At 45.7% G+C, this 27,977-nt stretch overlaps 1 protein-coding gene across 2 annotated transcripts in view; it reads right to left on the bottom strand.

Moving 5' to 3' along the window:
* Positions 1-12,990: 12,990 nt before the first annotated feature.
* Positions 12,991-27,977, bottom strand: part of FSTL5 (follistatin like 5) — a 655,002-nt gene continuing 640,015 nt past the window's right edge. For both annotated transcript variants that reach the window (XM_074991879.1, XM_074991878.1), the window contains one exon: positions 12,991-13,693. In XM_074991879.1, the coding sequence (XP_074847980.1) occupies positions 12,991-13,693 (703 nt within the window). The remainder of the gene's footprint in view (positions 13,694-27,977) is intronic.

The following is a 27,977-nucleotide window of genomic DNA, read 5'->3' as shown; positions in this document are numbered from 1 at the left end:
CCTTCATTTGGACCTGGATGAAAGATTTTAACCAAACTTTTGTGATGTTGAAAAAGACAGCAGATTGAGGTTGGTTGAATTCTGAGGTGAAGATCAGAGTTGTCTTATTTTATCTGAAATTGTTTTATCTATTTTGAGTCTAAGACACATTTTATTAATACAACCAATGCCAGTGGTTAAGCAAGTACCTGTAATAAAACAAAATGTAAAGAAAGGAGCAGCCTTACCTATCTCAGATATGTTATAGATTAACATGGTTACCCATTGATACTTTATGATAAAATCATCGGCAAATCATCAGCAAATCTTCACAACTTCGCTGTATTTTTCAGAACTCCAGGAAAGGCAGCTATTTTTGAACCACTTAAGCTGTCCACTGTTTCTCTTCTGCAACCTAATCCCAAGACCACAATCCCTAAACTCCTGTATGTCTTTCCCCTCAAAGACAGTCTGGCCAGCAAAAAGGAGGTGAGTGCAGAACACGTTTGTGGGGGAAGATTTGGCCTGAAAGCATGTTTAAGGTCACTACTGGAGTCAGGGTTGCTGGTAGGCTGCACCTGTATTCGGACATTAAAGCTACATCTACGCTAGAGAGTTTTGTCAACAGAAGTCGCAGAGCCTCCACACTAGAAATGCATTCTGCAACATACTGATGACAGAACTCGGCACTTTGTGTGGACACTCTGAGGTGGGGCCCTCTGTGGACGGACATGGGTTCCAGATCACCAGGCACCTTCATTATAAGAGACTGACTCTCCAAGCTAAATTCCAAATTTTATTCACACACCGAAGCACAGGTGCTTTGTTCATTAAAGTAATTCAATATCATTACGTAATGAAATTAAAATTAAATATGAAAATATGCTAAAATCCATTTACAATTACTTCATAGATTTTTGAAAGCTACATTGGCATTCAGAAAATTATAAGAAAAATCAAGTTAATGACATTAACATATAAATCACTTTTTACAAAATTTTCTCTGTAATAGAGTCTATACTTTCATTGAAATATTTTTTTTAAATAGAAAAAAGTTACTGTGTTCTGCAGTGGCTGACAAAAGAGTGTTAAATGTATACAGTCAAGTTGTTCCTGCATCAACTTTTTCATAAAGAACATGACTGAGACTTAAGGAAACATGAACACTTTTTAGGCAGTTTTTTAGGCACTAGTGAGGTTTTTTTGTTTTGTTTCTTCGGAAGCTCTGTATTGCAGTCCTGCATAAAATATATGAGCATTTAATGATTCCACAGTTCATTTTCACATCTGGCTTTCTGTGTTCATACAATTTGAAAAGCACTTTCTTAATAGTCCATTTGGCTACATCTGCTTTCCCCTCCTTGATCAATGACAGGCGATACAGAAAGGGCTTTTCCTACATAATTAAACAGGAAATAATCCCACACTTTCCATCTTGAGAACAAAACTATGAGAAGTTAATAATCCCTTTTCAAATGCAAGACCACTAGAAACAGGAAAAGTTCTTGTCTCAGCAAGTTCTTGTAGAAGCCTAATTTTTACAAATCCTATTAAAATGAGATTGCCTCCAGAAATGTAACTATGAGAATGTCATTATGCAGCTCCATGTGTATGTTCCTGTAAGCAATCCTATGGCCAAAAAGAAAAAGGGTTTATGATTATTTTCTGTAAAGTAAAACTGCCCTGTTACTCTATATACAACTTAGGGTAAAGATGATGGTTAACTTACAGTTAAACCTTTGTGTTCAAGGTGCATGAGGTACAATAATTATTGCCCCATGTGCAACCTGCTGTTTCTATGCAAAAGGATGGAAATGTGTGCTTTGCTTCTAGTAGCACCATTTAAAGCATAACTCAAACTTCATGCCAGAGCAGGGTAAAGAGACAGTGGCTGCAGCACCAGAGTATGATTACCTTCTAGCTCCGTTCATCCTGCTGAGTCTCTGTGCATCATTTGAGTCATGAATAATGATTTTTTTCTACCTCAAGTATCAGAGGGGTTGCTGCATTAGTCTGTATCTTCAAAAACAAGTGGCTGAGGTCCTTCAAACTCTGAACCACAGGCTCTGTGCAGGCATCCGTTTCACCACCTCCAAGACCTTGAGCTGTGGATTCATACAGGATTTCATAGTTACAGGGCTGGGGCTGTCCCTCCTGAGTACACTCTGCTGGTAAACTTTGCTCTCTTCACTTCTTGCTGGGTGGGAGTGTACAGTCCTACCTGCGTCTGCGGGTGAAAGCTCCCATTTTCCAGTCTTGATAAGCAATAGGCCTAAATGTACTTGGCATCTGCTAGATTTTTCTTCAGGACTCTGTGATTAAAGCTGACTAAATTGGCTTAGAACAGTTACTTCAAAACAAACTATTATTTTTTTAGAGAAATGAGTTAGAACAACAGAAGTTTGCACACATCTGGTAATTTATCTTTTCTTTTCATTTAGTTTTAATAAGCTCCGGTTAGCCCATCCATTGCTGGGTAGACAACAGACACGGCAGACCTGCAGCATTCAGCCTTTATGTCTTACCCAACTGACTGCCATCCACACACCAGACCCTGCTCCTCGAGCAGAGTGTACTCAACTTTACATTTGCCTACATTTGCCTTGCTTTGACTAATCCGCTGGCACCAGCGGCACAGCCTAATCACTTCTATCTTAACTCGCTTAAATTTGTCACTTCACAGGTGTCTTTATCTAACCTTTGTTTCCTATTTGCTATTGCTAAGCACTCCTTTGTATTAACGCTGTACAGTCAAGTAGCAATAACCAGCAGGTAAGTGGAACTTTTATTATTAATATAAAACCCAGGTCTCCCCTTCATTTTACACATAAGGCCAAAACCTCTACTTCTTTGGAATAAGGCTGTTGAAATCGCTGGTGAGCTCTCACTGTCTGAAAGACCAGTGGGTTACAGTAAATATGGTTAAGGTTGTCATTCACATTCAAAAATGGCTGCTTATGGATTTAGTAATGAAGAAAGGTGATTTTTATTACGTATAAAAAGTAGGATTTAACTGGTTATAAGCAATAGCAGACAAGTCAAAGTAATTTACTAAGTAAAACAAAATAAAAAAATATGCCACATAAGTCTAATACATTAATTGAAGTTGCTAGATATCATAATTTCTCATCCTTATTCTTATTGCAGGGAAAGGCCTTCTCAAATCAGAGCTGCCTTTTCTGATCTGTGTCCAGCAATTCTTCATATCCCCGTTAAAGTTTTTTTCTTTTCCCCCTACGTGTTTTCATGGACCCTTCTTGCCTTTCCTATATTTGGAATAATTCATTGTAACTGTTTGGAGATTAACACTAACTGGTCGTGCTTTCGGAAGGGCTTGAAATGAAGAGTATGTATGGTCTCTCAGGAAGGAGTATTCCTTGTCAGCTTCAGCTGTGTGAAGGAGAATATTAAGGCAAAGGACAGTGGGAAATGAGATGGTGTTCCCTGGAAGGAGCAAAGGGGAGAAGGTTTAGATGATACTAAAATGTTCTAACATGATGCGAATGACAATAGGAAGCCAATAAAGCATGGTGCACTGTTTTAGCACGGATGTCACAGAATTCCCTTGACTTCAGAAGACCTCCATGTCCATAGCATGTGGTGGTTGGGCTCTGCAGGGACAAGCATGTGTGATTTCTACAGTTTCATTTCACTTGTGCCAGCAGGGGCGAGGGCGGATACCACAGTGCAGAATTGCTATGGCTATCGAACAGCCACAGTTGGAAAGGTGATCTAAACAGCTTCCAGCCATGCCATGGGTACATGGAAGGTGACCCTGGAGATAGATACCAGCAAGGCTTTAGCTGCCCATTACTTCCTTTTTTCGCATGGATAATTATTCTTACAAAAGTCATGGCCATCTCTGACTTTTTCTTTATAACCCTCCATTTGTCTGTGACTATTATTAAAAATGTATGAGAAAAAATCATAGCCTTTGTTTATTGGAAGGACAGGTTCTCCCTGACACCCCCCCATCGTCTGAACGATTAGGAATTAGCCTGGGATGTCCAGATTACTGCTACACATAATGGAGTTGAATGTTCTGATACCCTATAGAAATTTTGGGTGACAATTTCACCATTAGATGACTCATTTAGTGAAATGACTATTCATTACACTTCAACTGCCTAAGAAGCAAATTCACAGATTCATAGAATCATAAGGCTAGAAGGGACCTCAGGAGGTCATCAAGTCCAGTGCCATGCTTCAAGCAGGATCAACCCCATCTAAGTCATCCCAGCCAGGGTCTTGTCAAGCTGGGACTTAAAAACCCCTAGGGATGAAGAATCCATCATCGCTCGAGGCAACGCAATCCAGTGCGTCACCACGCTCTTGGTGAAGTAGTTTTTCCTAATAGCCAACCTACTCATCTCCTTCTGTAACTTCGGACCATTGCTCCTTGTTCTGCTATCCATCACCACTGAGGACAGTCTCTCTCCCTCCTCTTTAGAGGTCCCCTTAGGGAAGTTGAAGGCTGCTATTAAATCGCCCCTCAGTCTTCTGTTCTGTAAATTAAATAAGCCCAAATCCCTCAGCCTCTGCTCATAAGTCACAGTGTGCTTTGGCCCCTCACTCATTTTTGTTGCCCTCCACTGAACCTGCTCCAGCACTTCCACATCCTTTTTACACTGGGAGGTCCAAAACTGGGCACAATGTTCCAGATATGGCCTCACCAGTGCCGAATAGTGGGAAACAACTACTTTTCTAGATCTGCTTGCAATACTCCTCCTAAAGCACCCTAATAAGCCATTAGCCTTCTTGTTGACAAGGGCACACTATTGACTCATATCCAGCCTTTCACTGTAATCCTTAGGTCCCTTTCTTCCATACTGCTGCTTAGCCAGTCGGTCCCCAGCCTACAACAATGCTTGGAATTCTTCTGTCCCTAGTGGAGGACTCTACATTTCTCCTTGTTGAACTGCGTCAGATTTATTTTGGTCCAATATTACAATTTATCCAGGTCACTCTGAATCCTATCTCTACCCTCCAACATATCTACCTCTCCCACTAACTTAGTGTCATCTGCAAGTTGCTGAGGGTGCAATCCAGTCCCTCATGCAGGTCATTAATAAAGATATTGAACAACACCAGCCCCAGAACTGAGCCTTGGGGCGCTCTGCTTGAAACCAACTGCCATCCAGCCACTGAACACTACCCGTTGGGCCCGACCCCCAGCCAGCTTTCTGTCCATCTTACAGTCCATGGATCCAATCCATACTTGCTCAACTTATGGGCAAGAATGCTGTGGGAAACTGTATCAAAAGCTTTGCTGAAGTCAAGGTATATCGCATCCACTGACTTCCCCACATCCACAGAGCCTGTTACCTCATCATAGAAGCTAATCAGATTGGTCAGGCATGAATCCACGTTGACTACTCTTGATCACTTTCCCCAATTCCAAGTGTTCCAAATGGATTCCTTGAGGATCCCCTCCATTATTTTCCCAAGGACTGAGGTAAGACTAACCTGTCTATAGTTCCCTGGATTGTCCTTCTTTCCTTTTTTAAAGATGGGCACTCCATTTGCCTTTTTCCAGTCATCCGGGATCTCTAAGAGTCTTCCAACATAATCACCAAAGGCTCGGCAATGGCATCTGCCAACTCCCTCAGTACCCGGGGGTGCATTAAATCCAGACCCACGGACTTGTGCACATCTAGTTTTTCTAGATAGGTCAGACCATGTTTCTTCCCCACATATGGCTGCCCTCCACCTTCCCATACTGCATTGTCTAGGACTGTCATGTGGAAGCTCACTTTGTCTGTGAACACTGAGGCAAAAAAAAGCATTGAGTACTTCAGCTTTCCCTACATCATCTGTCACTAGGTTACGTCCCTCATCCAGTAACAGCCCCACCTTCTCTGATAATCCGTTTATTGTTAACATGCCTGTAGAAACCCTTCTGTTACTTTTCACATCCCTTACCAGATGCAGTTCCAATTGTGCTTTCGCTTTCCTGATTACTGCCTGGCACTCTCCAGCTGTATGTTTATACTCCTCCTTAGTCAACTTTCCACATTTACATTTCTTGTATGCATCCTTTTTGAATGTAAGCTGGCTAAGGATTTCCCCATTAAGCCAAGATGGTTGCCCACCATGTTTGTGTTTCTTACGATGTAGCAGGATGGTTTGCTCCTGTGCCTTCAGTAAGGCTTCTTTAAAATACTGCTAGTTCTCTTGAACTCTTTTCCCCTTCATCTTCATTTCCCAAGAGATCCTTCTCATCCGTTCTCTCAGGGATGAGAAGTCTGCTCTCCTGAAATCAAGGGTCTGTAAGTTACTGCTCACTTTTCTTCGTTTTGTCCGGATCCTGAAATCTACAATCACATGGTCGCTGCAGCCCAGGTTTCCTCCCACTTCTATTTCTTTTACTAGTTCTTCCCTGTTTGTGAGCAGCAGGTCAACTTGCGCACAGCCACTGGTCGGTTAATTCAGCAATTATCCCCAAAATTCTCCAAAAACTTCCTGGATTGTCTGTGTGCTGATGTATTGGTCTCCCAACAAATGTCTGGATGATTAAAGTCTCCCATGAGAATCAGGGCCTGTGATTTGGAAGCTTCACTTAGCTGCCTGAAGAAAGCCTCATCTATCTCATCTCCCTGATCTGGCAGTCTATAGCAGACACCAACTACAACATCACTTCTGTTACTTCCACCTCTAAGTTTAACCCATCAAATAAATATGAGGTGATTGGAATGGAGACTAGGTGGGATGACCCACATAACTGGAGCACTGTCATGGAAAGGTATAAACTCATTCAGGAAGGATAGTCAGGGAAGAAAAGGAGCAGGAGTTGCGATTTATGTGAGAGAGCAATATGATTGCTCAGAGCTGCAGTATATGGAGGGAGAAGAGACAGCTGAGCGTCTTTGGGTTAAGCTTAGAAGAAGAAGCAATAGAGGTGATGTTGTGTTTAGTGTCTGCTATAGGCCACCAGATCAGACAAATGAGGTAAAAAAGGATTTCTTCAGACATCTAAGAGAAGCTTTCAATCACAGGCCCTGGTTGTCATGGGACACTTTAATCACCCAGGTATTTGTTGGGAGACCAATACAGCAGCACACAGACAGTCCAGGAAGTTTTTGTAGAATGTTGGGGATAACTTCCTGGTACAAGTGCTGAAGGAACCAACCAGAGCCTGTGCGCAGCTTGACCTGATATTCTCAGAGAAGAAGTAATAGGAGAAATAAAAGCGGGTGGCAACCTGGACTGCAGTGGTCATGAGATGGTCAGTTTCAGGATTCTGACAAAGGGATGAAAGATGAGCAGTAAAATACAAACCCCTGCATTCAGAAGAGGAGACTTCAGCTCCCTGAGAGAACTGATGAGCAGGATCCCCTGGAAAGCTAATATGAAGGGGAAAGGAGTTACGGAGAACTGGCAAGCTGCGTCTACACGTGCACGCTACTTCAAAGTAGCGGCACCAACTTCAAAATAGCGCCCGTCGCGTCTACACGCGTCGGGCGCTATTTGGAAGTTAACTTCGACGTTAGGCGGCGAGACGTCGAAGTCGCTAACCTCATGAGGAGATAGGAATAGCGCCCTACTTCGACGTTCAACGTCGAAGTAGGAACCGTGTAGACGATCCGCGTCCCGCAACGTCGAAATTGCTGGGTCCTCCATGGCGGCCATCAGCTGGGGGGTTGAGAGATGCTCTCTCTCCAGCCCTTGCGGGGCTCTATGGTCACCGTGTGCAGCAGCCCTTAGCCCAGGGCTTCTGGCTGCTTCTGCGGCAGCTGGGGATCTATGCTGCAGGCACAGGGTCTGCAACCAGTTGTCAGCTCTGTGGATCTTGTGTTGTTTAGTGCAACTGTGTCTGGGAGGGGCCCTTTAAGGGAGCAGCTTGCTGTTGAGTCCGCCCTGTGACCCTGTCTGCAGCTGTGCCTGGCATCCCTATTTCGATGTGTGCTACTCTGACATGTAGACGTTCCCTCGCTGTGCCTATTTCGATGTTGGGCTGAGCAACGTCGAAGTTGAACATCGACGTTGCCGGCCCTGGAGGACGTGTAGACGTTATTCATCGAAATAGACTATTTCGATGTCGCAACATCGAAATAAGCTATTTCGATGTTGGCTGCACGTGTAGACGTAGCCGCAGTGTTTTAACGTGGTCTTAAGGAAGGTACAGGAACAAACTATCCTGATGTGCAGTAAGAAAAGCAAATATGGTAGGCAACCAGCTTGGCTTACATGGGAAATCCTTGGTGAGCTTAAACTCAAAAAGGATGCATATAAGAAGTGAACAGATGACCAAGGACAGAGTGTGTGTGTGTGTGTATATATATATATATGCCTGCAGAATGCTGTGGGGTAATCAGGAAAGTGAAAGCAGAACTGGAACTGTGGCTATCAAGGAATGTGAAGGGCAACAAGAAGGGCTTGACATAGTCATAGCTGGTATGATTTAGTTGACGTTGATCCTGCTTTAGGCGGGGTCTGGACTAGATGACGTCCTGAGGTCCCTTCCAGCCCTAGAATTCTATGATTCTATGAAACCATAATACTTTGGTAAAGGTTAATTCTGGGGTTTGTGCTCACAAAAACACACACAATTACAAACAAAAATACAAATTGTCAAAAGCAAACCCCTGAGTGTCCCATCAGAGATTCTTATTTTACACATTCAGTTCACATTTAATAAAAGGGGGAAGATAGTGAAACAGCAGTGTTATTAAACAATGTGAGATCTAGTGTCCGTCATCACTAGCAGATACAGGACACAGCTCCAGCAAGATTAAAAATGAGACTATTAGCATCATTACTACTTGAAAGAATTTATTTTTCATCAAGAAAATGAAAATAAGAATAACCTTAATATGAATGAATTATATGATTATTTTCATGGTTTTTAAAGATATAAGGGCTATTCAATCTTTTCCAAAAATTTGAATTTATCAGCCACTGTAAAGCGGAGTGCAGCCAAGGAGGGTCAGATGGGAATCAACTTCTACCAGCTTTACATAAAACATAACAGGTTTTTGTAGAAAATGATGTTTAAGACTGTTATGCTATTGTCAGACTAACACATTTCTTTCATGCTCATATTTTTTTCTATTCAGTTATTAAAGCATGATTTCCACATGCTTATTCTTAAAACCAGGATTACATTGATTTCTTTCTCCTATGGCTCACTGCTGCTACTAACAGTTACGTTGTATTTAAAGGCAATGGAGAAGAGATGCTAGTGTAAATTAAAGACAGTAGCAAAAGCTGTTGTATGCCAGCTCTTGCAGAGGCTTGTGCTACAACTTTTCTGTCATTGTTTAGAAGGAATGCCCTTTACAAACCTAGTTTTATTTGACCACGGAGGACAGCTTTCTAGGCATAAGTATGAACTGAGATACTGGCTCAAGATGAACATTTCAAAGCTCAAGATTAGCCAAATGTCAACATACATACTGAGTGACGCTTGGACCAGATTTTTAGTCACTCTCTAGGTTTATGATTGCAAATTAGGTAATTTAGCTTTAAGTACCTGAGATGCAAGTGCAATCAACTAGTTTGACATTTGAAATTCTTAAATTATGCCTGTAATTATTGCTAAGCACAGGTTTCATGAGCAAAAATGGAAGCTGGAATGTATCAGAATGAATCTTGCCCTTGCTGATTATGCTATCACATCTTCCATTTCCCATATTTTCTCCATGTTGGCATTTTAATAAGCCCTGTGTCTCTCCTTCAACAACTATTCAAGAGCTACTAGAAAATTAAACTATCATACACATTATCCAACTACACTGTGGGACAAAATTCAGATGCTCTTTCAAGCCATGGAATGAATTCAACCTGAATGATTAAAATACTATTAAAAACCTGTTTTATGCACCATATGTTGCTTTTTAATAGATAGTAAATATTGTTCCAACTTAGCTAAAGAAAAAGATGATTTGAACTGTCTTTTCTAGTACATGAGCAGATGTGCGCCACCAACAGAAACATAAGTGACCCACTGGAGGTGGCTGTGGGAACTTTTGCTAATCAGCTTAGCTTCATTTGAACTGTCACACAAGTGCTTGGTTTTCAGGGAACATTGATGGAAATGATTCTCAATATTCAACTGAGTGCTTAAATTTCAATGTGATACAAATTAAAGTACTTTCAAAGCCAGTGACCTTTGCACATAGACCACATATTTGGATTAGCTAGTCTCTTCACTTAATGATCTTATACTGATGATGGATTTCCTTTTCTTTCAATCATTCTTCCCTGCCAGAACTTTTTCTCATAAAAGGACAGCAATCTTTTGGAATACTTCAGGTTGGAATAAATGGAAAGCTACAAATTGTCCAAGCAATTCTCATTCTGCCTCCACAGACTTCAAGTGAAACATTTTAATTTTGTGTTGTCCTCTCAACATACTTTTTTCAGCAAATTATACTTATTTCAAATTAATTTGCATATGGTTCTGACTCTTTTCTGTGTTAAGAACAAGATTTCTCAATTTGTATCTATGAGCCAATCTTAAAGAATTATCACTGATTATGGACGAAAATTAATTTTACCATAATAAATGTTCAATGTTTGCTAAGGTATTCTCACAGCACATTTTTTGGATATATTTTAACAGAAAGTACTGGTTGGAGCTTTGTTTATAACAACAATCAATTAACAATGGATCTGAAACAGTCTTTGATACTTTGTATCAGGATAAAATTTTGGTTGCTAGAACTTCAACCCATGTTCAGAGGAGCTGGAAGTACATTTTAAAAATCAACAGCTGGAAACCAAGCAAACTGTGGGCCAATGACATCCCACTGAATTAGAGAAAAACAAGCAAAAAGGGATCCAACTAACCATCAAGGATACTTTCAATAATGCACTTTAAACTATAATTTAGCAAGTCTATGCTCATCTAATGTTAATGTTGTTTCATTGAAGCTGCTTGAGTTCTTACAGTTTGCATGAGCAGAAAATCTGTCCTTGTTAATTAAAGTTTAACAAATTCAATTTACAATTTAAAGTACCAACTACTACCAAACATTTTTGAAAACTTAAAAAATATTTTGAGCTAACAGGTAATTGGCTTTTTATACTTAAGTGAGTCTGTTGGGATAAGCAGCTTCTTAGTTGTATCCTTTACTGTTTGTGACATAACACTATGCTTTGTAGAGAAATACAAGTCCTAAGGTTTTCTGTGTAACAGCACATGTAAATCTTTACAGTTGGTAAAATTTCCCCGAACAAAATCATATACTGTGCACATCATATGCGGCAGGTGATGAGACACAGTTGATCCACTTCTTCCCTGGCCTTCAAATGAAACAGTTGTTTCTTAGACCACGCCAATAAAATATAACAGTTATATTGCAATATTCACTGAAGTCAAGAATGTTTAAAATGTAAGGGGTTTATTCTCCTTTTTCAAGCATTTTCTACATACAGAACATCCACAGGGTATAAGTTACAGAAGAAAAAAAGCATAAGAGACAGACTACTGTAAATAATTGTGTAACAGGTTACAAGGGTCTCATTCACAATGGGAAAAATTGTTAAAAAGGAAAACAGATTGAGTGTCTAGAAATGTAAGCAGATTTTTATTTTTAATTAACTCTACCTGCCAGGAAGTTTCCTCAAGCTAAAGAGAGCTCTACTGTATCACATAGCACAGGATGCAAACTACACACACAATTACAATGCTAGAAACTTGCAGATTTCTAAGTGACTTAACACAATCTGGATCAAAAGTTATTTAGAAAAGATTTCTTTTTCTAATTCTTTTTAGTAAATAGACAACAGTTTAAGAGTTCAGACATGTTCCTTAGGAAAATAACTGTAAAAATTACTATAAGTCTGGGTAGATATTTTACTACCACTTCAATTAGTCACATATTTATTTTTTTGGATTTTATGGGCTAACATTCTAAATTTCAGAACCTTACAATTTAGATGTGCAAGCTATAGGTGAATTTAGACTAGCATTTAGTTAAATTAAAAATGGTTATTTCATTTAATAGTCCAAGTGAAGATTTGGAGTGGAAAAAAATCTGCTGAGCAAAACAAAAAGGTTATAAAATATTTGCACGTAGCACAATCCACAAGCAAAAATGAAATCATTTTATTGTAGTCTTAAATCCAGTTCTGAGTTTTAAGTTCTTCAAACTGCATGCTGCATAAAATTAATTTTAAAAAAGAACAGTTTGCTTGCCAGTACAAGTGAATCTTCCTATCATTTTGAAAAAGTGCGATTTTTTTCTAAGCAGATACACATGATGTTTCTCTTTAGTAGAACTGAAACTCCCTGTTGCTTGCAACCTGCAAAGGCAAAATAACCTGACTGATCTGTTACAAACAAGGTAAAACTTTTGCTATCCTCTCAACTGAAACTTGCATGAAAAATAAACTTTTCAAACTGCAATGATCAAAACCAGAGTGTGGAAAACATTTGCAAATATAATTTGCCATTTGTTTTCCTTAGTGTGATAGAGACTAGAAACCAGTGTCACTAAAATGCTTCTTTGCAATGACAAGCAATCCACACTGGGAATAAACTATACAGTTTCTACTCTCCATTTTCCTTATGAGACATTCCCTTCAAGGCACAAAAAGTGGACAGGACAGAACATTTCCATTTAAGAAGTCTAATGTTGCACAACATTTCTTATAGTTTGTTGGAAGAAAACTTAACCAGAATTTAAGTATAGTTAAGTGTGCCACTTAAAAATGCAATGCATCATAGTAAATAATGTGAAATTCCCTGAAGCTTAAATTTTTTAAACTACTTTAAAATATTGTATCATCATTTCATAATTAATTTTTTGAATTGCTGTCATTTTTAATTATTCAATATTGATTCTAATCAACCAACAAATATATACTCAGATGTCATTAGTAATAAGTCCCTTTAATGAGGAATCATTTTTTTAATAATTTTCTGTCAAAGGTAATATCAAATTGTATCTGAACCCATCAATTGATAAATACAGAAGGATCTAAATTTCAAAGGAGAAATTTAAAGAATGGATTTAAGTGCAAGGTACTGTAGAACGTCATTCAGTAATTATCTAATATGATCGCTTATGCTTCTCCAACCCAAATTACTGTATTGCCTCTTTCAACTTCAGTGATTTCACAATTTAACTTATTGAGTCTTCCATCCAGGATAAACAGAGATTCCTTGGAAGGTGTCATAAGGTACTGACCAAAGAGACCACTGTCCTTGATTATTCGGTTCTTATTGTTCCATGGCCATTCTGCTCTTTTGATAGGCTCTTTAAGGCTCTTCACCATTTTAACTTTGCCAGAGGAGAGCTCTACGAAGAGCACATCAGTTTGTGTAGTGGAGCTAGCATAGATGTTGTACTGATGGGCTTCAGTAAATGATGGCTGAAAAGCCACATCAGATATGTGCAAGTTAGTGTGAATATCAAATGCATCCTGTATTTCTCCTGTGATTGAAAAGGACTGTACTCTCATAAGCCCTTTCACATCATCAATGCTGACAAGATAGTGCCCATCTGGAGACATATATGGTGTGCCCGTCACGTCACCATTGTAACCAATCACAGAATCAGTGACACCGTCCACTATAAGCTGTGGTGGAATGGCCCCAGTTGTATCAGGCTTGCAGGAGATAAAATAATATCCTCCAAGTTGTGTATAAGCCAGAAACTGAGGAATGCAATTATAATCCTTTAAACTAATTGTCTTGATGTATGACATAGTTTCAAGATCAATTTTCTGGAGCAGAGGCTCGTCTTTGTGAAGAATAAATCCAAACCTAAGAGGAAAAAGCAGAACATCAAAGAAAGAAAGCACATAGCCTAATTATGTGCAAACATGCAATCTATGCAAGCAAAGCAGAGGAGTTAAGGTAAACAATACGCTCCTGCACAGCTCAGCTTCAAATGTTTACAACATTAAGCTGCTTATAAAAACCTGTGTTTTCTTGGCTTCTTTGCAATTATAATTCAGAATTTATAAAGCAAAACGCTTTAAAACCATAGATCTAGTTAATTGGAAGGTAAGAAATAAAAATTATTCCAGATATGTCAAAATCTATTGAGATTTTGTTTATTCAGTTTCAAAAAAAAAAATAATGCAACTTTTACCAAACTCAGAAGGGATAAAAAGCTTGAATGTCAAAGATGTAGTACATCCCACATATTTTAAGTCACTTCATTTAGTTCTCAGATTTTGTTGAGAACATTAGAGTAATCCATCTGAATTGTTATTGCAACTCTTTCTAATTCAGATTATATAATTAGCAAACAAGATTTTAGGGTTTATGTCTTACAACTCCAACAACCTGATTTGTCAAATTTTTAAACATCCCTTCATAAATCTGAGAATTTCCACCAAAAATTGCTGTAAAATTACACCTTAAAATTTCTAAGTTTTATATTGATAGAAATTTTAATATAAACTCCATAGTGGTTCTCTGTTTGTACATTATCCCACAAAGGAGTGTTTCTAGTCCCATTAACTATTGTATTCTACTCACACAAAAACCTTAAACATTTTCTAATGCTTAGGGAAAGCACAGCATTCTTCTCGTCCAGACATGTACCATCAGCAACATCTTTTTTCCCCTTATCAGGTGCTTTATCTCAACACTCATTTAAAACCATGCTAGCCTGAGAGCCAGGTTTTCTTCCTCAGGCATGCTAATGTGCATGGAAAGCCTGGCAATCTGAGCCCATGGGTTAATATGATTAATAACAAGTGAGGATGACAGTGATGCTAGGACAGGAAATTGGAATGGTTTCACTGAACAAGATTAGGCCCATATTATGTATTGGAAAGTCAGATTTTGGATGCCTTTGCTTTTAGCACTGACATTGACTAAAAATACTGTCCTACACGTCAAGAAACCTACTGAGAATCAGGATACATGATGCTGTGTTGCTGAGGATGAAAAATACTGTATTAACACATAAAGTCTGCTGTTCTGGGAGCCTTCTGCTGCCCCCCCGGTCCCCCTGCCAACCGCCAGCCATCCTCATTCCGCAAGGTAGAAAGAAGGTGTCAGTGTTTGGGGGATTTCCCCAACATTTGGCCCCATCTGCATATTGTTTGATGATTGACATCTTCAATCCAGAGCTAGGTAAAACATTCAAATGTTAGTAAATAAAAATAAAAAAATAATTAGTCCCCCCCCCGAACATCACTTCAGTTTAAGAACACGTCCTTTCTACTTTATGGTGTGCATTAATAAAAACAAAAATTACATTTAACAAGAAAAATAGGATTTGAAACCATCTAATACTTGCAACACACATGAATTAACTTCCTGGGAAAAATCATAATCTTTGTCATTTACTGATTTTTAAGGTGAGTGACTAAAATTGATGACTACACAAAATAAAGCATAGTTTTTATTTAAATCAATTTTATTTAAATTGACATATTAAATGCCATTTTCTTTTACAAATAAGCCTGCTTAAAAGTAATCTTCTCATCAGGAGTACCAGGAGTACCATTAAAGTAAAAAAAAAACAAGGTAAGAGAAACAGAGATAAAAATTTGGTACAAAATGAAACTCACAATACTGTCAACAAATTGAAACAATGTGACACTCAATAGCCGTGTCTACACGTGCATGCTACTTCGAAGTAGCGGCGCCAACTTCGAAATAGCGCCCGTCACGGCTACATGTGTTGGGCGCTATTTCGAAGTTAACATCGACGTTAGGCGGCGAGACGTCGAAGTCGCCAACCCCATCAGGGGATGGGAATAGCGCCCTACTTCGACGTTCAACGTCGAAGTAGGGAACGTGTAGTCGTTGTGCGTCCTGCAACATCGAAATTGCGGGGTCCTCCATGGCGGCCATCAGCTGAGGGGTTGAGAGACGCTCTCTCCAGACCCTGAGCTCGAAGGTGGCCACGTGGAGCGGCCCCTTAAAGCTCCCCGCCCCCTCCCTTCCTGTGCAGGAAGCTGAGAGAACGTGCAGGCGGCAGCCCAGACACGCGGCCAGCCTGCACGTCCCTCAGCCACCACATACACCCACCCCAGCTGCGATGGCCTCATGGCAGCCCCCCAAGCGCCCCCAGGGGACCCCCCCAGGGGAACCAGGGCTCCCAGCCCAGCAGCCAGGCGGGGAAGCAGCAGTGGGGCCCCTCCTGGACGGAGGCCGAGCGTCGGGACCTGCTGGGGCTCTGGAGCGAGGAGGAGGTGCTCCAGGTAATGGGGAGCAAGATGCGGAACGCGGATGCGTTCGCTCGGCTGGCTGAGGGCCTGGCCGCCTGGGGTCACCCTGCCCGCACTCCGGATCATGTGCGGAGTAAAGTGAAGGAGCTGCGGCAGGGTTACGCCTGGGCCCGGGATGTGGCCGGCCGATCTGGGGCCACCCCTGTCACTTGCCCCTTTTACAGGGAGCTCAGGAACATCCTGGGCCCATGGCACACCTCCTCCCCTCTGGCCACTCTTGACACCTCAGCCGACGAGGCCCAGCAGGCCCTGGAGGCGCAGTCCACCCCGGAGGCAAGCCCCGCACCCCGGGGGCCCCCCCAGGAGCCTATCCCCGGGGCACCGGAGGAGGAGGAGGAGGAGAAGGAAGGGGAGTCCTCCTCCAGCGACACCGGCCTCCAGATAATGCTGCTGTCCTGGAGCTCCAGCTGGGCGTCTGCCCCCCTGGGTGTCCCCCGACCATGGGAGTGGACCATCAGGTATGTACCCCCCCTGGTGCACACCCCTGGGGTTGAGGGGTGGGGGTAATAGATATGACCAGGGCTCTCCAAGTGCCCAGATGACCATGGCCCCAAGAACAGCAGTGGCATGTCCCTCGGAAGAGTGCATCAGCCCCTGCCCCCCCCAGCACGACAGTGCCATGCCCTATCCCCAGGGCTGGGGGGAGCGGAACCTCTAGGGTCCCCGGGGGGAGGGGGTGGGACACCCAGCAGCAGCAGCATGTGATGGAGTGGGGGGAGTGCAAATGCGAGACTCAGGCTAGATATGAGAAACAAGCTGAATAGCTCCCAGTGGCTAGGGATGATCCTGGGGCTACAACTGGCAGGTTACACCTCTGCCCTGAACAAAGAGGAAGGAGGAGCCGAGCTGGGTTTGAATCGGGGGCGGCAGTTAGAGGCTAGGGGAAGGGAGAGCTAGAAGGAAGCCAGCCTGAGGAGGGGGAACGCTACACCCCAGAGGGGCACCCCTCAGGGTCTTCTCCTCAGGACGGGTTGGAAGGACCGTCTGACTGCTGTACTGTCGCTTCTGTGAGAAACTGGGCATCTGTTGCCTAATAAACCTCCTGTCATACCTGCTGAGTGAGTGAGAGTCACTCCTGCCAGCAGATGGGGTGCAGTGCAGGGGGACCCCTGAACCCCATCACAGCAGCATCTCCTGGGGACGGGGATGGGGAACCTGCAGCAGAGGGGTGGGAGGACAAGGGCCACGGCTCGGGGCCCACACTAACGGCTGTCTCCACTCTTCTTCCCCCACCCCCGTGTTCCGCAGCTGCACCATCGGAAGGACCAGAGAGAGCCGGCGAGGCCTCAGTGGTCCCGGACAGCCCTCCGGGGCCATCACGCCAGGCCAGCCCCTCGGCGGAGGACCAACCAGCCCCACGGCGGGGAAGACAGTGGACCCAGCACCAGCAGCCAACGGCGACGGACCCCCAGCTGCTGGCCCTCCAAGGTCACCGAGCAGCAGCTGCGGGTGGAGGAACGCTGCCTCCAGCTGCAGGAGCGGGCACTGGCCTGGCACCAGGAGGCATGGGGGGGCCTACATGCGGACCCTCAACCGCATCGCGGACTCCCTGGCCCCCCATGCCGCACTGGCCGCCGCAGCGCCCACCCTGCCTGCTCCACCTGCTGCTCCAGCCACTGCTCCAGCCGCTTGCGCTGTCCGCCATTGCACTGCCATCCACCACCGAGGGCCATTCCGCTGAGGGAGACCTGGGGCCAGCTGACACTCGCTGGCCGTATCTCCCAGTCCGCCCTGCCCCCAGCCAGCCCCGGCCAGGGCTGAGGCCGAGGCGGGGATCTCAGCTGCCCACTCCCAGCACTGGACTTTAGGGGTGTGGGGCCCAGGACGTGGCCTCCCCCTTTGTATATATTCCCCCCAGTTTTAAGTTCGTTTGTTGTAAATAGTTTGTATATTTGACCCCCTGTTACAATGCTGATACTTACCCCCCCCATGTAAATAGTTCTCCCCTTCCTTGTCTTCCCCTTTCATGTTATCCCTATTTTTATAATGTATATATATTTATCAGTTAGATTTCCCCTGTACATAGTTAGTTAGTCTTGTTGATAACAATAATAATAATAATAACAGTTCTAAAGATATTTGAGTTGACAAACAACTGTCTGCTTTTATTTTTACAAGAAAAGTGTGTGTGGGGGTGCTCTTGGGTGCTCCGTGGTGTGGGCGTAGGGGCAAGGAGTGCTGTGGAGGATGGGGGGGCAGTGGGGGGGCCTGCCAGCGTTCACCCCGCGGCCTCATCGAACTGGGCCCGCAGGGCCTCCCGGACCCGGGTCCCTTTGGGGTCCACCTGGCGACTGGGGGCAGCGGGTGGCTGCACATCGGCCCTGCCGGCCTCCACAGCCCAGCCCTGAAAGAAGGCCCCCCCTTGCTCTCCACGAGGTTGTGTACGGCGCTGCAAGCGCCCACAATCTGGGGGATGTTGGTGGGGCCCGCATCAAGGCGGGTGAGGAGACACCTCCAGTGCCCTTTGAGGCAGCCAAATGTGCGCTCTACCACCTGGCGCACGTGGTTCAGGCTCTGGTTGACGCGCTCCTGGCTGGCAGACAGATGGCCCGTGTACAGGTGCATGAGCCAGGGCCGGAGGGGGTATGCCGCATCTGCGATGACACAGAGGGGCATGGTGGTGTCCCCCACAGGGATCTCCCGCTGGGGGTTGTAGGTCCCTGCCTCGAGCTGGCGGCACAGGCCTGAGTTCTGGAATACCCGGGCATCGTGGTTGCTGCCAGGCCAGCCCACATAAATGTCCAGGAAACGGCCCCGGCTGTCCACCAAGGCCTGGAGGACCACTGAGTGGTAGCCCTTCCTGTTTATGTAGCATCCTCCACTGTGCTCCGGGGCGCGGATGGGGATGTGAGTCCCATCCAGAGCCCTGAAGCAATTGGGGAAGCCCAGGGTGGCAAAGCCCGCGATGGCAGCATCTGGGTCCCCAAGCTGCACAAGCCTGTGGAGGAGCAGGGCGTTGATGGCGTGGACGACCTGCAGGGGAAGCACATGGGAGAGCACCAATGAGGGGTGTGCAGGGTGTGTGTGGCCCTCCCCTGCCAGGGCCCCCCTCCCCTCCCCTGCCAGGGCTGCCTCCCCCTCCCCCCGTGGGTCCTCTTACCTCCACGAGGACAACCCCGACGGTGGCCTTGCCGACGCCAAACTGCTGGCCCACGGATCGGTAGCTGTCTTGAGTGGCCAGCTTCTAGACAGCGATGCCAACCCGTTTCTTGACGCTGAGGGCACACCGCATGGCGGTGTCCTGGTGCCTCAGTGCGGGGGTGAGCCACTGGCATAGCTCCAGAAATGTCTGCTGGCTCATGCAAAAGTTCTGGAGCCAGCAGTCGTTGTCCCACTCTCCGAGCACCAGCCGCTCCCACCAGTAGGTGCTGGTGGGGTAGCTCCACAGCTGGCGGCGTGTGCGGTGGGGGGGCGCGGTGGGGTGCTGCAGGGTTGGGGGCCGTGTCCTCCTCCCCTGCGGGCAGCTCCTCCTCTGTGGCAAGGAGGTGCTCAGCTGCCTCCTGCATGGCATCGAGCAGGGCGAGCACTGCTCCTGCAAGGGCGGCTGGGTGGACCTCTGGCTGCTGCTGCTTCTGCTGCTGCTGCTGGGGGTCCATGACTGCGTCACTCGAGGTGTGCGTGCCTATGGCTCTGCAGACCGCGTGCTGTGCAGGCTGAGTGTGTCTGGGAGGGGCCCTTTAAGGGAGTGGCTAGCTGTTGCCCCGGAAGCGCTAGTCCACGCTGTGACCCTGTCTGCAGCTGGCACCCTTATTTTGATGTGTGCTACTTTGGCGTGTAGACGTTCCCTTCCCTTCCCTTGCAGCGCCTGTTTCGATGTGGTGCTGCCCAACGTCGACGTTGAACGTTGACGTTGCCAGCCCTGGAGGACGTGTAGACGTTATTCATCGAAATAGCCTATTTTGATGTCGCTACATCAAAATAAGCTACTTCGATGTAGCGTTCACGTGTAGACGTAGCCAATGTGAAGATATCATTGGCGTTACTGAAACTTGGTGGGACAATTCACATGACTGGAATATTAAAATCACTGGTTACAATCTGTTTAGGAGAAACAGAGCTGACCAAAGATGTGGTAACAGCTAATGATAAAGCAGACTCATAGGTCCTAGAATGTACATGCTAATATGCTAATTATCAATGACTAGGAGAAGGTGCTTGTGGTCTACTGCAGACCATCACATCATACCTAAGAACAGGCTAACTACAGTAATCCCTCAAGTACAGGCTAAATCCAGTAATCCCTAAATACAGTGCAGTGCAGTGCAGTAATCCCTCACATTCCAGCCAACCCTCACATACCTTGAATTTTGCATAAGTTGGGGAGGGCATAGGGAGTGGGTTGGGGCCCTGGGAGGAGGGGAAGGGGGTGCCCATGGCTGCCGCTTCCCCAGGGCTCTGGATGGGCATTGCCTACAGCAGCCACTGCCCCAGAGCTCCAGGCCATGAGCACCCACAGCCGGTAGCCAGAACTCCATGCCCAGCAGGCAGGAGCTGGAGCTGCAGGGGGGTTGAACTGGTCAAGGAAGGAGTTAAACTGAGGCATGTTGGGGTGGGGTGAGCAGGGGCCAGGTGGTGGGGTTGAGGCCCAGGCAAGCCGGGGATTGGGGCATGCGAGTTGGAGGGGAGCCCCATTCATGTGGCTGGAGCGCCCCCTTGGGGAGAGGTGAGCTGGTGCATTTGGGAAGGAATGAGCTCGGTCCAGGGGGGCAGGTGAGTTGGGGGGCGGGTTGAGCCAGCTGGGGGCTTAATGGGGGTGAACCAGTGCGGCTGTCAAGAGGCACTGCTCTGGGAAGCAGGGGGAAGGGGGGTTTTAGCCCACCTGGCTGCCCGCAGCAGCAGGCAGCTAGATGGGCTAAAAGCCTTCCCCCTATGTTCCCAGAGTGGTGCCTAGTGTCACTCTGGGAAGGCAGGGAATGGGGTTTTTAGCATGCCTGGCTGCCTGAAGCTGCAGGAAGCTAGGCAATCTAACAGCCCAGCAGCTTCACACTGTGTGAAACTCGCATTAATGTGAGTTTCGTGCAGTGGGAAGCCACCTAAAATGAAGGTTTACTGTAACTCCTTAAATACTTGCCCGCAATATATGGAGAGAAAAGGTGCGATATGAACTTGGAAGGCACACACTCAAAATATCATGCAACTAGTTGTAAAAACAACAGCAAATTCCTAAAGGTTATAGATGAGAAGTTATTAACACAAAAAAGTATGGCATCTATAGCAGATAACTATTTTGGACCTCATTATGATCATTAAGCACTGAACTGAAAGCTGGTGATTGCCTAGAGGCCAGTGATTTTAACATGATTACATTTAATATGGGCAAACAGTGGACAGTCTTAACTAGTAATGCTAGTACTGTGGCTGGTAAGAAACAGGTTGTAGCCCTTTGATATGAAGACAGTGAAGCACTTTCTACTTCATTTGTAAATAAGAAGGACATTAGTCAGCATCTATGCATATATAATAATGGCAGAGCCATCATACAAGCTCTCAAAAGACAGCATCCACACAACTACAGCCGCTCTTTCAAAAGAAGGGAGCAGGAAAGTCAGCAGATGGGGGCTGCATGGCTGACAAGCCCTTCCAGAAGCTGCAGCTAGGCACTCTCTTGAAGGATCCCTCTCAAACATCCCTGGTTTGCACATGCTGAGGTCAGCCAAGCTCCCCTGTGTAGATAGCAGCCCCCAAGGAGCTATTGGTGCTACTATAGCTGTCCCTCAGGGATGTCATGGTCAGCTGTCTGGCCACAGTGAGTGAGCCTCCCTGCCAGAGGCATCGAGCACCCCCCAGGATTCTGCTGGGTCCCCACCCCCGCAACTCCCCGAGTGCCCCAGCACCTCTGGAGCCACCCCAGCAGCTCCAACTTGTGGGAACAACTGATGATGGGGGACTGGGATGACCTTAGATGGCTCCAGAATTTCTGTATGAGCAAGTGGACCTTCCTGGACCTCTGCCACTGGCTCATGGCCCACCCTCAGACACCAGGACACCCTCATGCAGCTCACTCAGTCCCTCAAGAAATGGGTCACCATCGCTGTATGGAAGCTAACCACCCTGAACAGCTACCAGTTCATGGGACACCAATTTGGTTGAGGCTGTCCTCATGGATGTGAAGATGCTTGGGTCACACATATGCAACAGGGAGTGGGGAGGGGGTTCCTGGGCAAAGGGAACCCTTAAAGGCTGGGGGCATATGGCGAGGGAGTGAGGAGAGGACATGGGGGGCGGGGGCAGGCACATCTTATTACACCCAAATGAGAGTGCATGCTCTCCATCCCATGCAGGTCATCAATAGCCTCAATGGGATGCTGCTCCAGGGTGTCATCCATGTTGGGGACCTGGACGCAGCCGTTGCAGGATTTGCCGCACTTGGATTCCCCAACTGCTTCAGTGCACACCTTTCCTTCCATGCCCCAGAACAGAGCACTGGACACTATATTAACAGAAAGGACTACCACTTGGGAGTGCTACAAGCCCTCGTGGACTTGAGAAGCCGGTTCATGGATGTCTCTGTGGGCTGGAGGCCAGGACCTACATCCCCCCGTGTGAGATCCTGGTCAGGAACACCAGCATGCTCCTGTGCATGCTGGTAGATGCCACATACCCCCTGCAGCCCTGGCTAATGTGGCCCTATACAGGCCACTTGGACCCCACATAGGACCTTTTCAATACCAGACAGCCAGGACCACAATGGGATTGAGCGAGCGTTCGGGTGTGTGAAGGGCTGGTTCAGGTGCCTCCTCACATTCCTGGAATTTGGGCTGCAGAATGTTCCTCAGGTGGTGGGTGTCTGCTGCACCCTCTACAACATTGTGGAGGGCAAGTGCAAGGCATTTTTACTGGTGTGAGTGGCAGTCTGTCCCCAGATATGAACAGCTGGTCACTACCCTGAATCACCAGGCACACTGGGATGGGAGTCCACATTAACGAGGTCCTCCATGAGGCTCAGGGGTCCCAGTGACACCCATCCATGCAGCCCTCCCCACACATCCACCCCTCATGACAGGGGTATCAGAAACCTTGAAATAGCCCCTTATTTTGAACCTCAGTGACATTTGGATGGCACCAAGTTCAAAATAAAGTGCCTCAAAATAATTACACAATTTGCAAATTTATGCAATGTAAATAAATTAAAGCTCTGGCTACAGTCAAGATGTAGTCAAACATTCCTTTGAAAAACTAAGCCTATGAACTAAAATGTCATAAGTTATCATGTAGACGTTCCTATGTTCCTAGAGACCATGGCAATTTGCCTCATGTTTGGATCAATTTAAAACAAAACTTTACGTTTTTAAAATTTACTTTGCATCACTTTTGGTTTAGAGTTTTTATCATTTCCATACGCTGCTGAAGTTATACGATGGCATTTCAGTTATCATCTCCTGAATGAAACAGAACATTTTTTCAGACTGAATTTCCCCTCCCTCCCAAAGCCATGTCTTGTAAGGCACTGATTGAGTAACTGGGTGAGTTTGTTGGTGTTTATATTTTAAACGTTTGTCAAAAAAAGCCCCACACCAGGGATGGCCACCCCTTCAAGTGGTTAGAAATATAAATAATTAATAAAAATGCATTCATGCTGACAGCTTTTTTTACATTAATCATCTGTACAATGTGGAAAGTCAAGTTTCAGTGGATGGCTTAGTAGACTAGCACTGGGATAGATATGGAATCTGTTCCTCAGATTGCCAGTTGTATGGAGCGTTGTAACTGAGTCAATCCCTGAATATTAGGATACGTCTACACTAGATCCAGGGTCAGTCTTTCAGATTTTGATTTAGCACACCTAGGCTACGTCTACACGTGCACCCAACTTCGAAATAGCTTATTTCGATGTTGCGACATCGAAATAGGCTATTTCGATGAATAACGTCTACACGTCCTCCAGGGCTGGCAACGTCGATGTTCAACTTCGACGTTGCTCAGCCCAACATCGAAATAGGCACAGCGAGGGAACGTCTACACGCCAAAGTAGCACACATCGAAATAAGGGAGCCAGGCACAGCTGCAGACAGGGTCACGGGGCGGACTCAACAGCAAGTCGCTCCCTTAAAGGGCCCCTCCCAGACACACTTTCATTAAACAGTGCAAGATACACAGAGCCAACAACTAGTTGCAGACCCTGTATATGCAGCATGGACCCCCAGCTGCAGCAGCAGCAGCCAGAAGCCCTGGGCTAAGGGCTGCTGCCCACGGTGACCACAGAGCCCCGCAAGGGCTGGAGAGAGAGTATCTCTCAACCCCCCAGCTGATGGCCGCCATGGAGGACCCCGCTATTTCGATGTTGCGGGACGCGGATCGTCTACACGTCCCTACTTCGATGTTGAACGTCGAAGTAGGGCGCTATTCCCATCCGCTCATGGGGTTAGCGACTTCGACGTCTCGCCGCCTAACGTCGATTTCAACTTCGAAATAGCGCCCAACACGTGTAGACGTGACGGGCGCTATTTCGAAGTTACTGCCGCTACTTCGAAGTAGCGTGCACGTGTAGACGCAGCCCTAGTGGCAATACACTAAATCAAATTTACAGAGCGTTCCCATTAGTCACAGTACTCCTGCCCCCTGTTAGGAATTAGGAAAGTCACTTGGGCTTTGTCTACACTAGAGAGTTTTATAGACAAAATTGAGGTTTTTGTTGACAAACCTGAGGGAGAATCTACACTACAAAGTTTTGTTGACAGAAGAGGCCTTCCTTTGACAAATCTAGGGAGTGTCCACATAACAAAAGCATTCTGTCTTGGATCACAGAATCATAGGGCTGGCAGGGACCTCAGGAGGTCATCTAGCCCAGCCCTCTGCTTCAAGCAGGATCAACCCTGACTAAGTCATCCCAGCCAGGAAAATTTCAGCTCTCAGTGGCCTCAGCTGCTACTCTGTGATTTCAGCTTTTAGTGGCCTCAGCTGTCATGCTATGATTTCAACTCTTAATATCTACCAAAATGGAGTCCCATAAAAACTACTTAGATCTATCTTTTAACAGATGGGGAGGGCTAGTCAAACCAGGCTTATAGCTGTATGGACAAGGCTTAGGCAGGGCCAAGGCACTCAGCTAACTGGTTCAACCCATATCTCTTCCCTTCTCTGTTGACAGAACACAGCAGTTTTCCCAGCAGAGTTTTGTCTTGCAAGTTTGAGGCATAGCACCTCCATCAACAGATTATGTCATCAAAAAATAGTGTAGACACACTTCAGTTAACACCTGGGGCTGGCAAATTCTCTGTCCACTGCAAGCAGAGGTCCATGCTCTGCTCCTCCAGCCAGACTTTAAAGTACAGCAGCCCTGGAAACCCATGTAAAATTGCATTCCCTCATAGATTAACAGATATTTTGGAGCATAAGCTTTCGTGGGCAAAGACCCACTTTGCCCACGAAAGCTTATGCTCCAAAATATTTGTTAGTCTATAAGGTGCCACAGGACTTCTTGTTGTTTTGGAAGACACAGACTAATTCAGCTACCCCTCTGATACTCCCTCATAGTTGTTATTTTATAGAAAAAGGGAAAATACATTAATAATAATAAAATAACTTCTGTTTATTATAGTTAATTATTTTATTATTAGAGTTAATCTGAGTCGTGGTAGGAGCAGCAGTTGCCATCAGCACAACTAGCTGCTAATGGCTCTTAAAGAGCCATGTGCAGCTCAGATGGAGCTTCCCAGCCTCATTACTGCACCCCCTGAGGTGACTCAGTCCTGCCTTCGGCTGCTGGGGGCACTCATGGCATCCCGCTCCCAGCCTGTGAATTCACCAGCTGGATATGTACGGGAGTCAGGGGGCTGCTGGGTGAGTGGGGTTTGGGAGAGAAGCTGGGTTTGTGGGGGTGTTGGGGGGGCTGCTGGATGAGTGGGTCTTGGGTGCACATCAGGGTATATAGGGATGTCGGGGGGCTGCAGGGTGAGTGGGGTATGGGAGAGATACTGGATTTGAGGGACTGGGGTGGATGTAGAGGGGAGGAGAGGAGCAGGCTGGGGTCAGTCTGTCCTTTGTCACACCCTCCTCTTTATTTCCACTACCTGTTGCCCTGGCTACTCTGCTCCGCCCTGATCCACAGAAAGTGCAGCCAGCTCAGCCAGCCCTCCCAGCTGCAGCCCAGCTGTCTGGCTGCCAGTCTGTGCAGTAGGCATGAGTGGAAAGCAGGCACTGGAGTCACCTGAGCTACCTCCTCTGGGGTGTGGCTGACATCTCTTCCTTTGGCTCATTTTACCTCCCTGCCCATTTCCTTATCTGTACGACAGATCAGTCAGGACTCCTGCCTGTGAAGGAACCACACCAGCACTGTGGGGTTAAATAACTGTTTACTTACTGTGTCTTGTATGTAAGGCCTAATTGCACATACCCACTGCTGCTCTTGCTTGGCTGTTACACAGACAACACATTGGCCGGCTGATGTACTATTAACAGAGATGCCACTCAGTTTTTACCCCCTCAGCGACTAATACTTATTCCCTGGGGTACTGCAAGTGGTTTGCAAAGAGCTACAACAAGATAAAGCCCTGTGTTGTTATGCCTGCTCTCTGCCTCCCGTTCAGGATAGCGCAATGGCCTTGAAAACTCAGGGTTGTGAATTCAGTCCTTGAGGGGCCTTTCAAGGTTCTGGGGCAAGTTAGTTTAAAAAAAAAGTGTGTCAGGGATGGTTATAGGCCTCGCTGTGAGCGCAGGGCACTGGACTCGATGACCTTTGAAGGTCCCTTCTAGTTCTATGAGATAGGTATATCTCCTTGCTAGGGTTTTCTTTGGGAGTGAGGGAGAATGTGGCAACATCTGGATGGCTGAGCTACCAGCACAGCCTCCCCTAAAAAAGGAGAGACTGACAAAAGTACAATTTGACATTATTGTGAAGGACTGTCTCGTATTCCCAGGCACTGCAGCTCTTGATGTATTGATTTTGTACGTGAATTTGAAAAAATGGCTCTTTTTGCTATTTCAGGTGCAGACCCCTGCTCTCGGCTCCGGGAGAGGTAATGAACCTCTCACTAGAGCCAACATCCAGGTAACATTCTCACACTCCTCCCCAGGGGGCCACCTGCAAACGGAGTTCAATCCCTTCCTTGCCTGAATCCCTCAAACCAATTATCTGTCCCAGTAACTACTCAGGGCAGGGTCACTCCGACAGGCAGTGTGTCCAATGCGCTGCCCCCCCACCTGGATAACGCACTTCCTCTGCAACTGTAATCTGAGCCAGCCAGCTCGCTTAGTGTGCCTCCTGCCCTACCCATTTCTCCTGGCAGGCCAGGTGCTCTCCTCAACTGCATCTGGTTTGGCATGTTTTGCCCCTACTCTATAACCTCCACACAGATTTTACACAGCTGGCGTCTTCAGGTCCTGGGCAGGTGTGAGGCCCTCATAACTATAATAAATAAATGTGTTTTTGTTACTATTTATTACTTATCATTTATCAATTATTATTTTCCCTTTTTCTATGAAATAACTACTATAAATTTATAAACACCAGGGGTCACAATTTTATATTCTTGCCTCAAGCGCAAAATTAGCTTTTTATGACACTGGCATCAAGTCTGTGTTGTAATTATTTACTGATACCCTATAGTGGTTGAAATTTGGTGTAATAGGCGGCAACTTGTCATGTGCAGCCTGAGAAGGGTGTTATTCTGTATTGAAGCAGATTATTTTGGGGTGGCCCATTTCATGATGACATCTACTTTGCTGGCATGTCCTTGTTTGGTAAAAGTAGTTCTGAATGCATTAAGTTGTATACTTCGGATTTTCTCCCCCTGTGATATCTGAGTGCCTGGCACCTATACGATAAGCAACACTCCCCTTCTCCCATACAGAAGACCCCTTTAAACATCCATGGTCAAACACATGCCCATCGTAACATATGGTGTACTTCATCCAGT

Source organism: Carettochelys insculpta, chromosome 4, assembly GCF_033958435.1.
Source record: "Carettochelys insculpta isolate YL-2023 chromosome 4, ASM3395843v1, whole genome shotgun sequence".
Classification (NCBI taxonomy): Eukaryota; Metazoa; Chordata; order Testudines; family Carettochelyidae; genus Carettochelys; species Carettochelys insculpta.
Note: the sequence above shows the minus strand (reverse complement) of the source record. Positions and strands in the feature narration are given on the sequence as shown.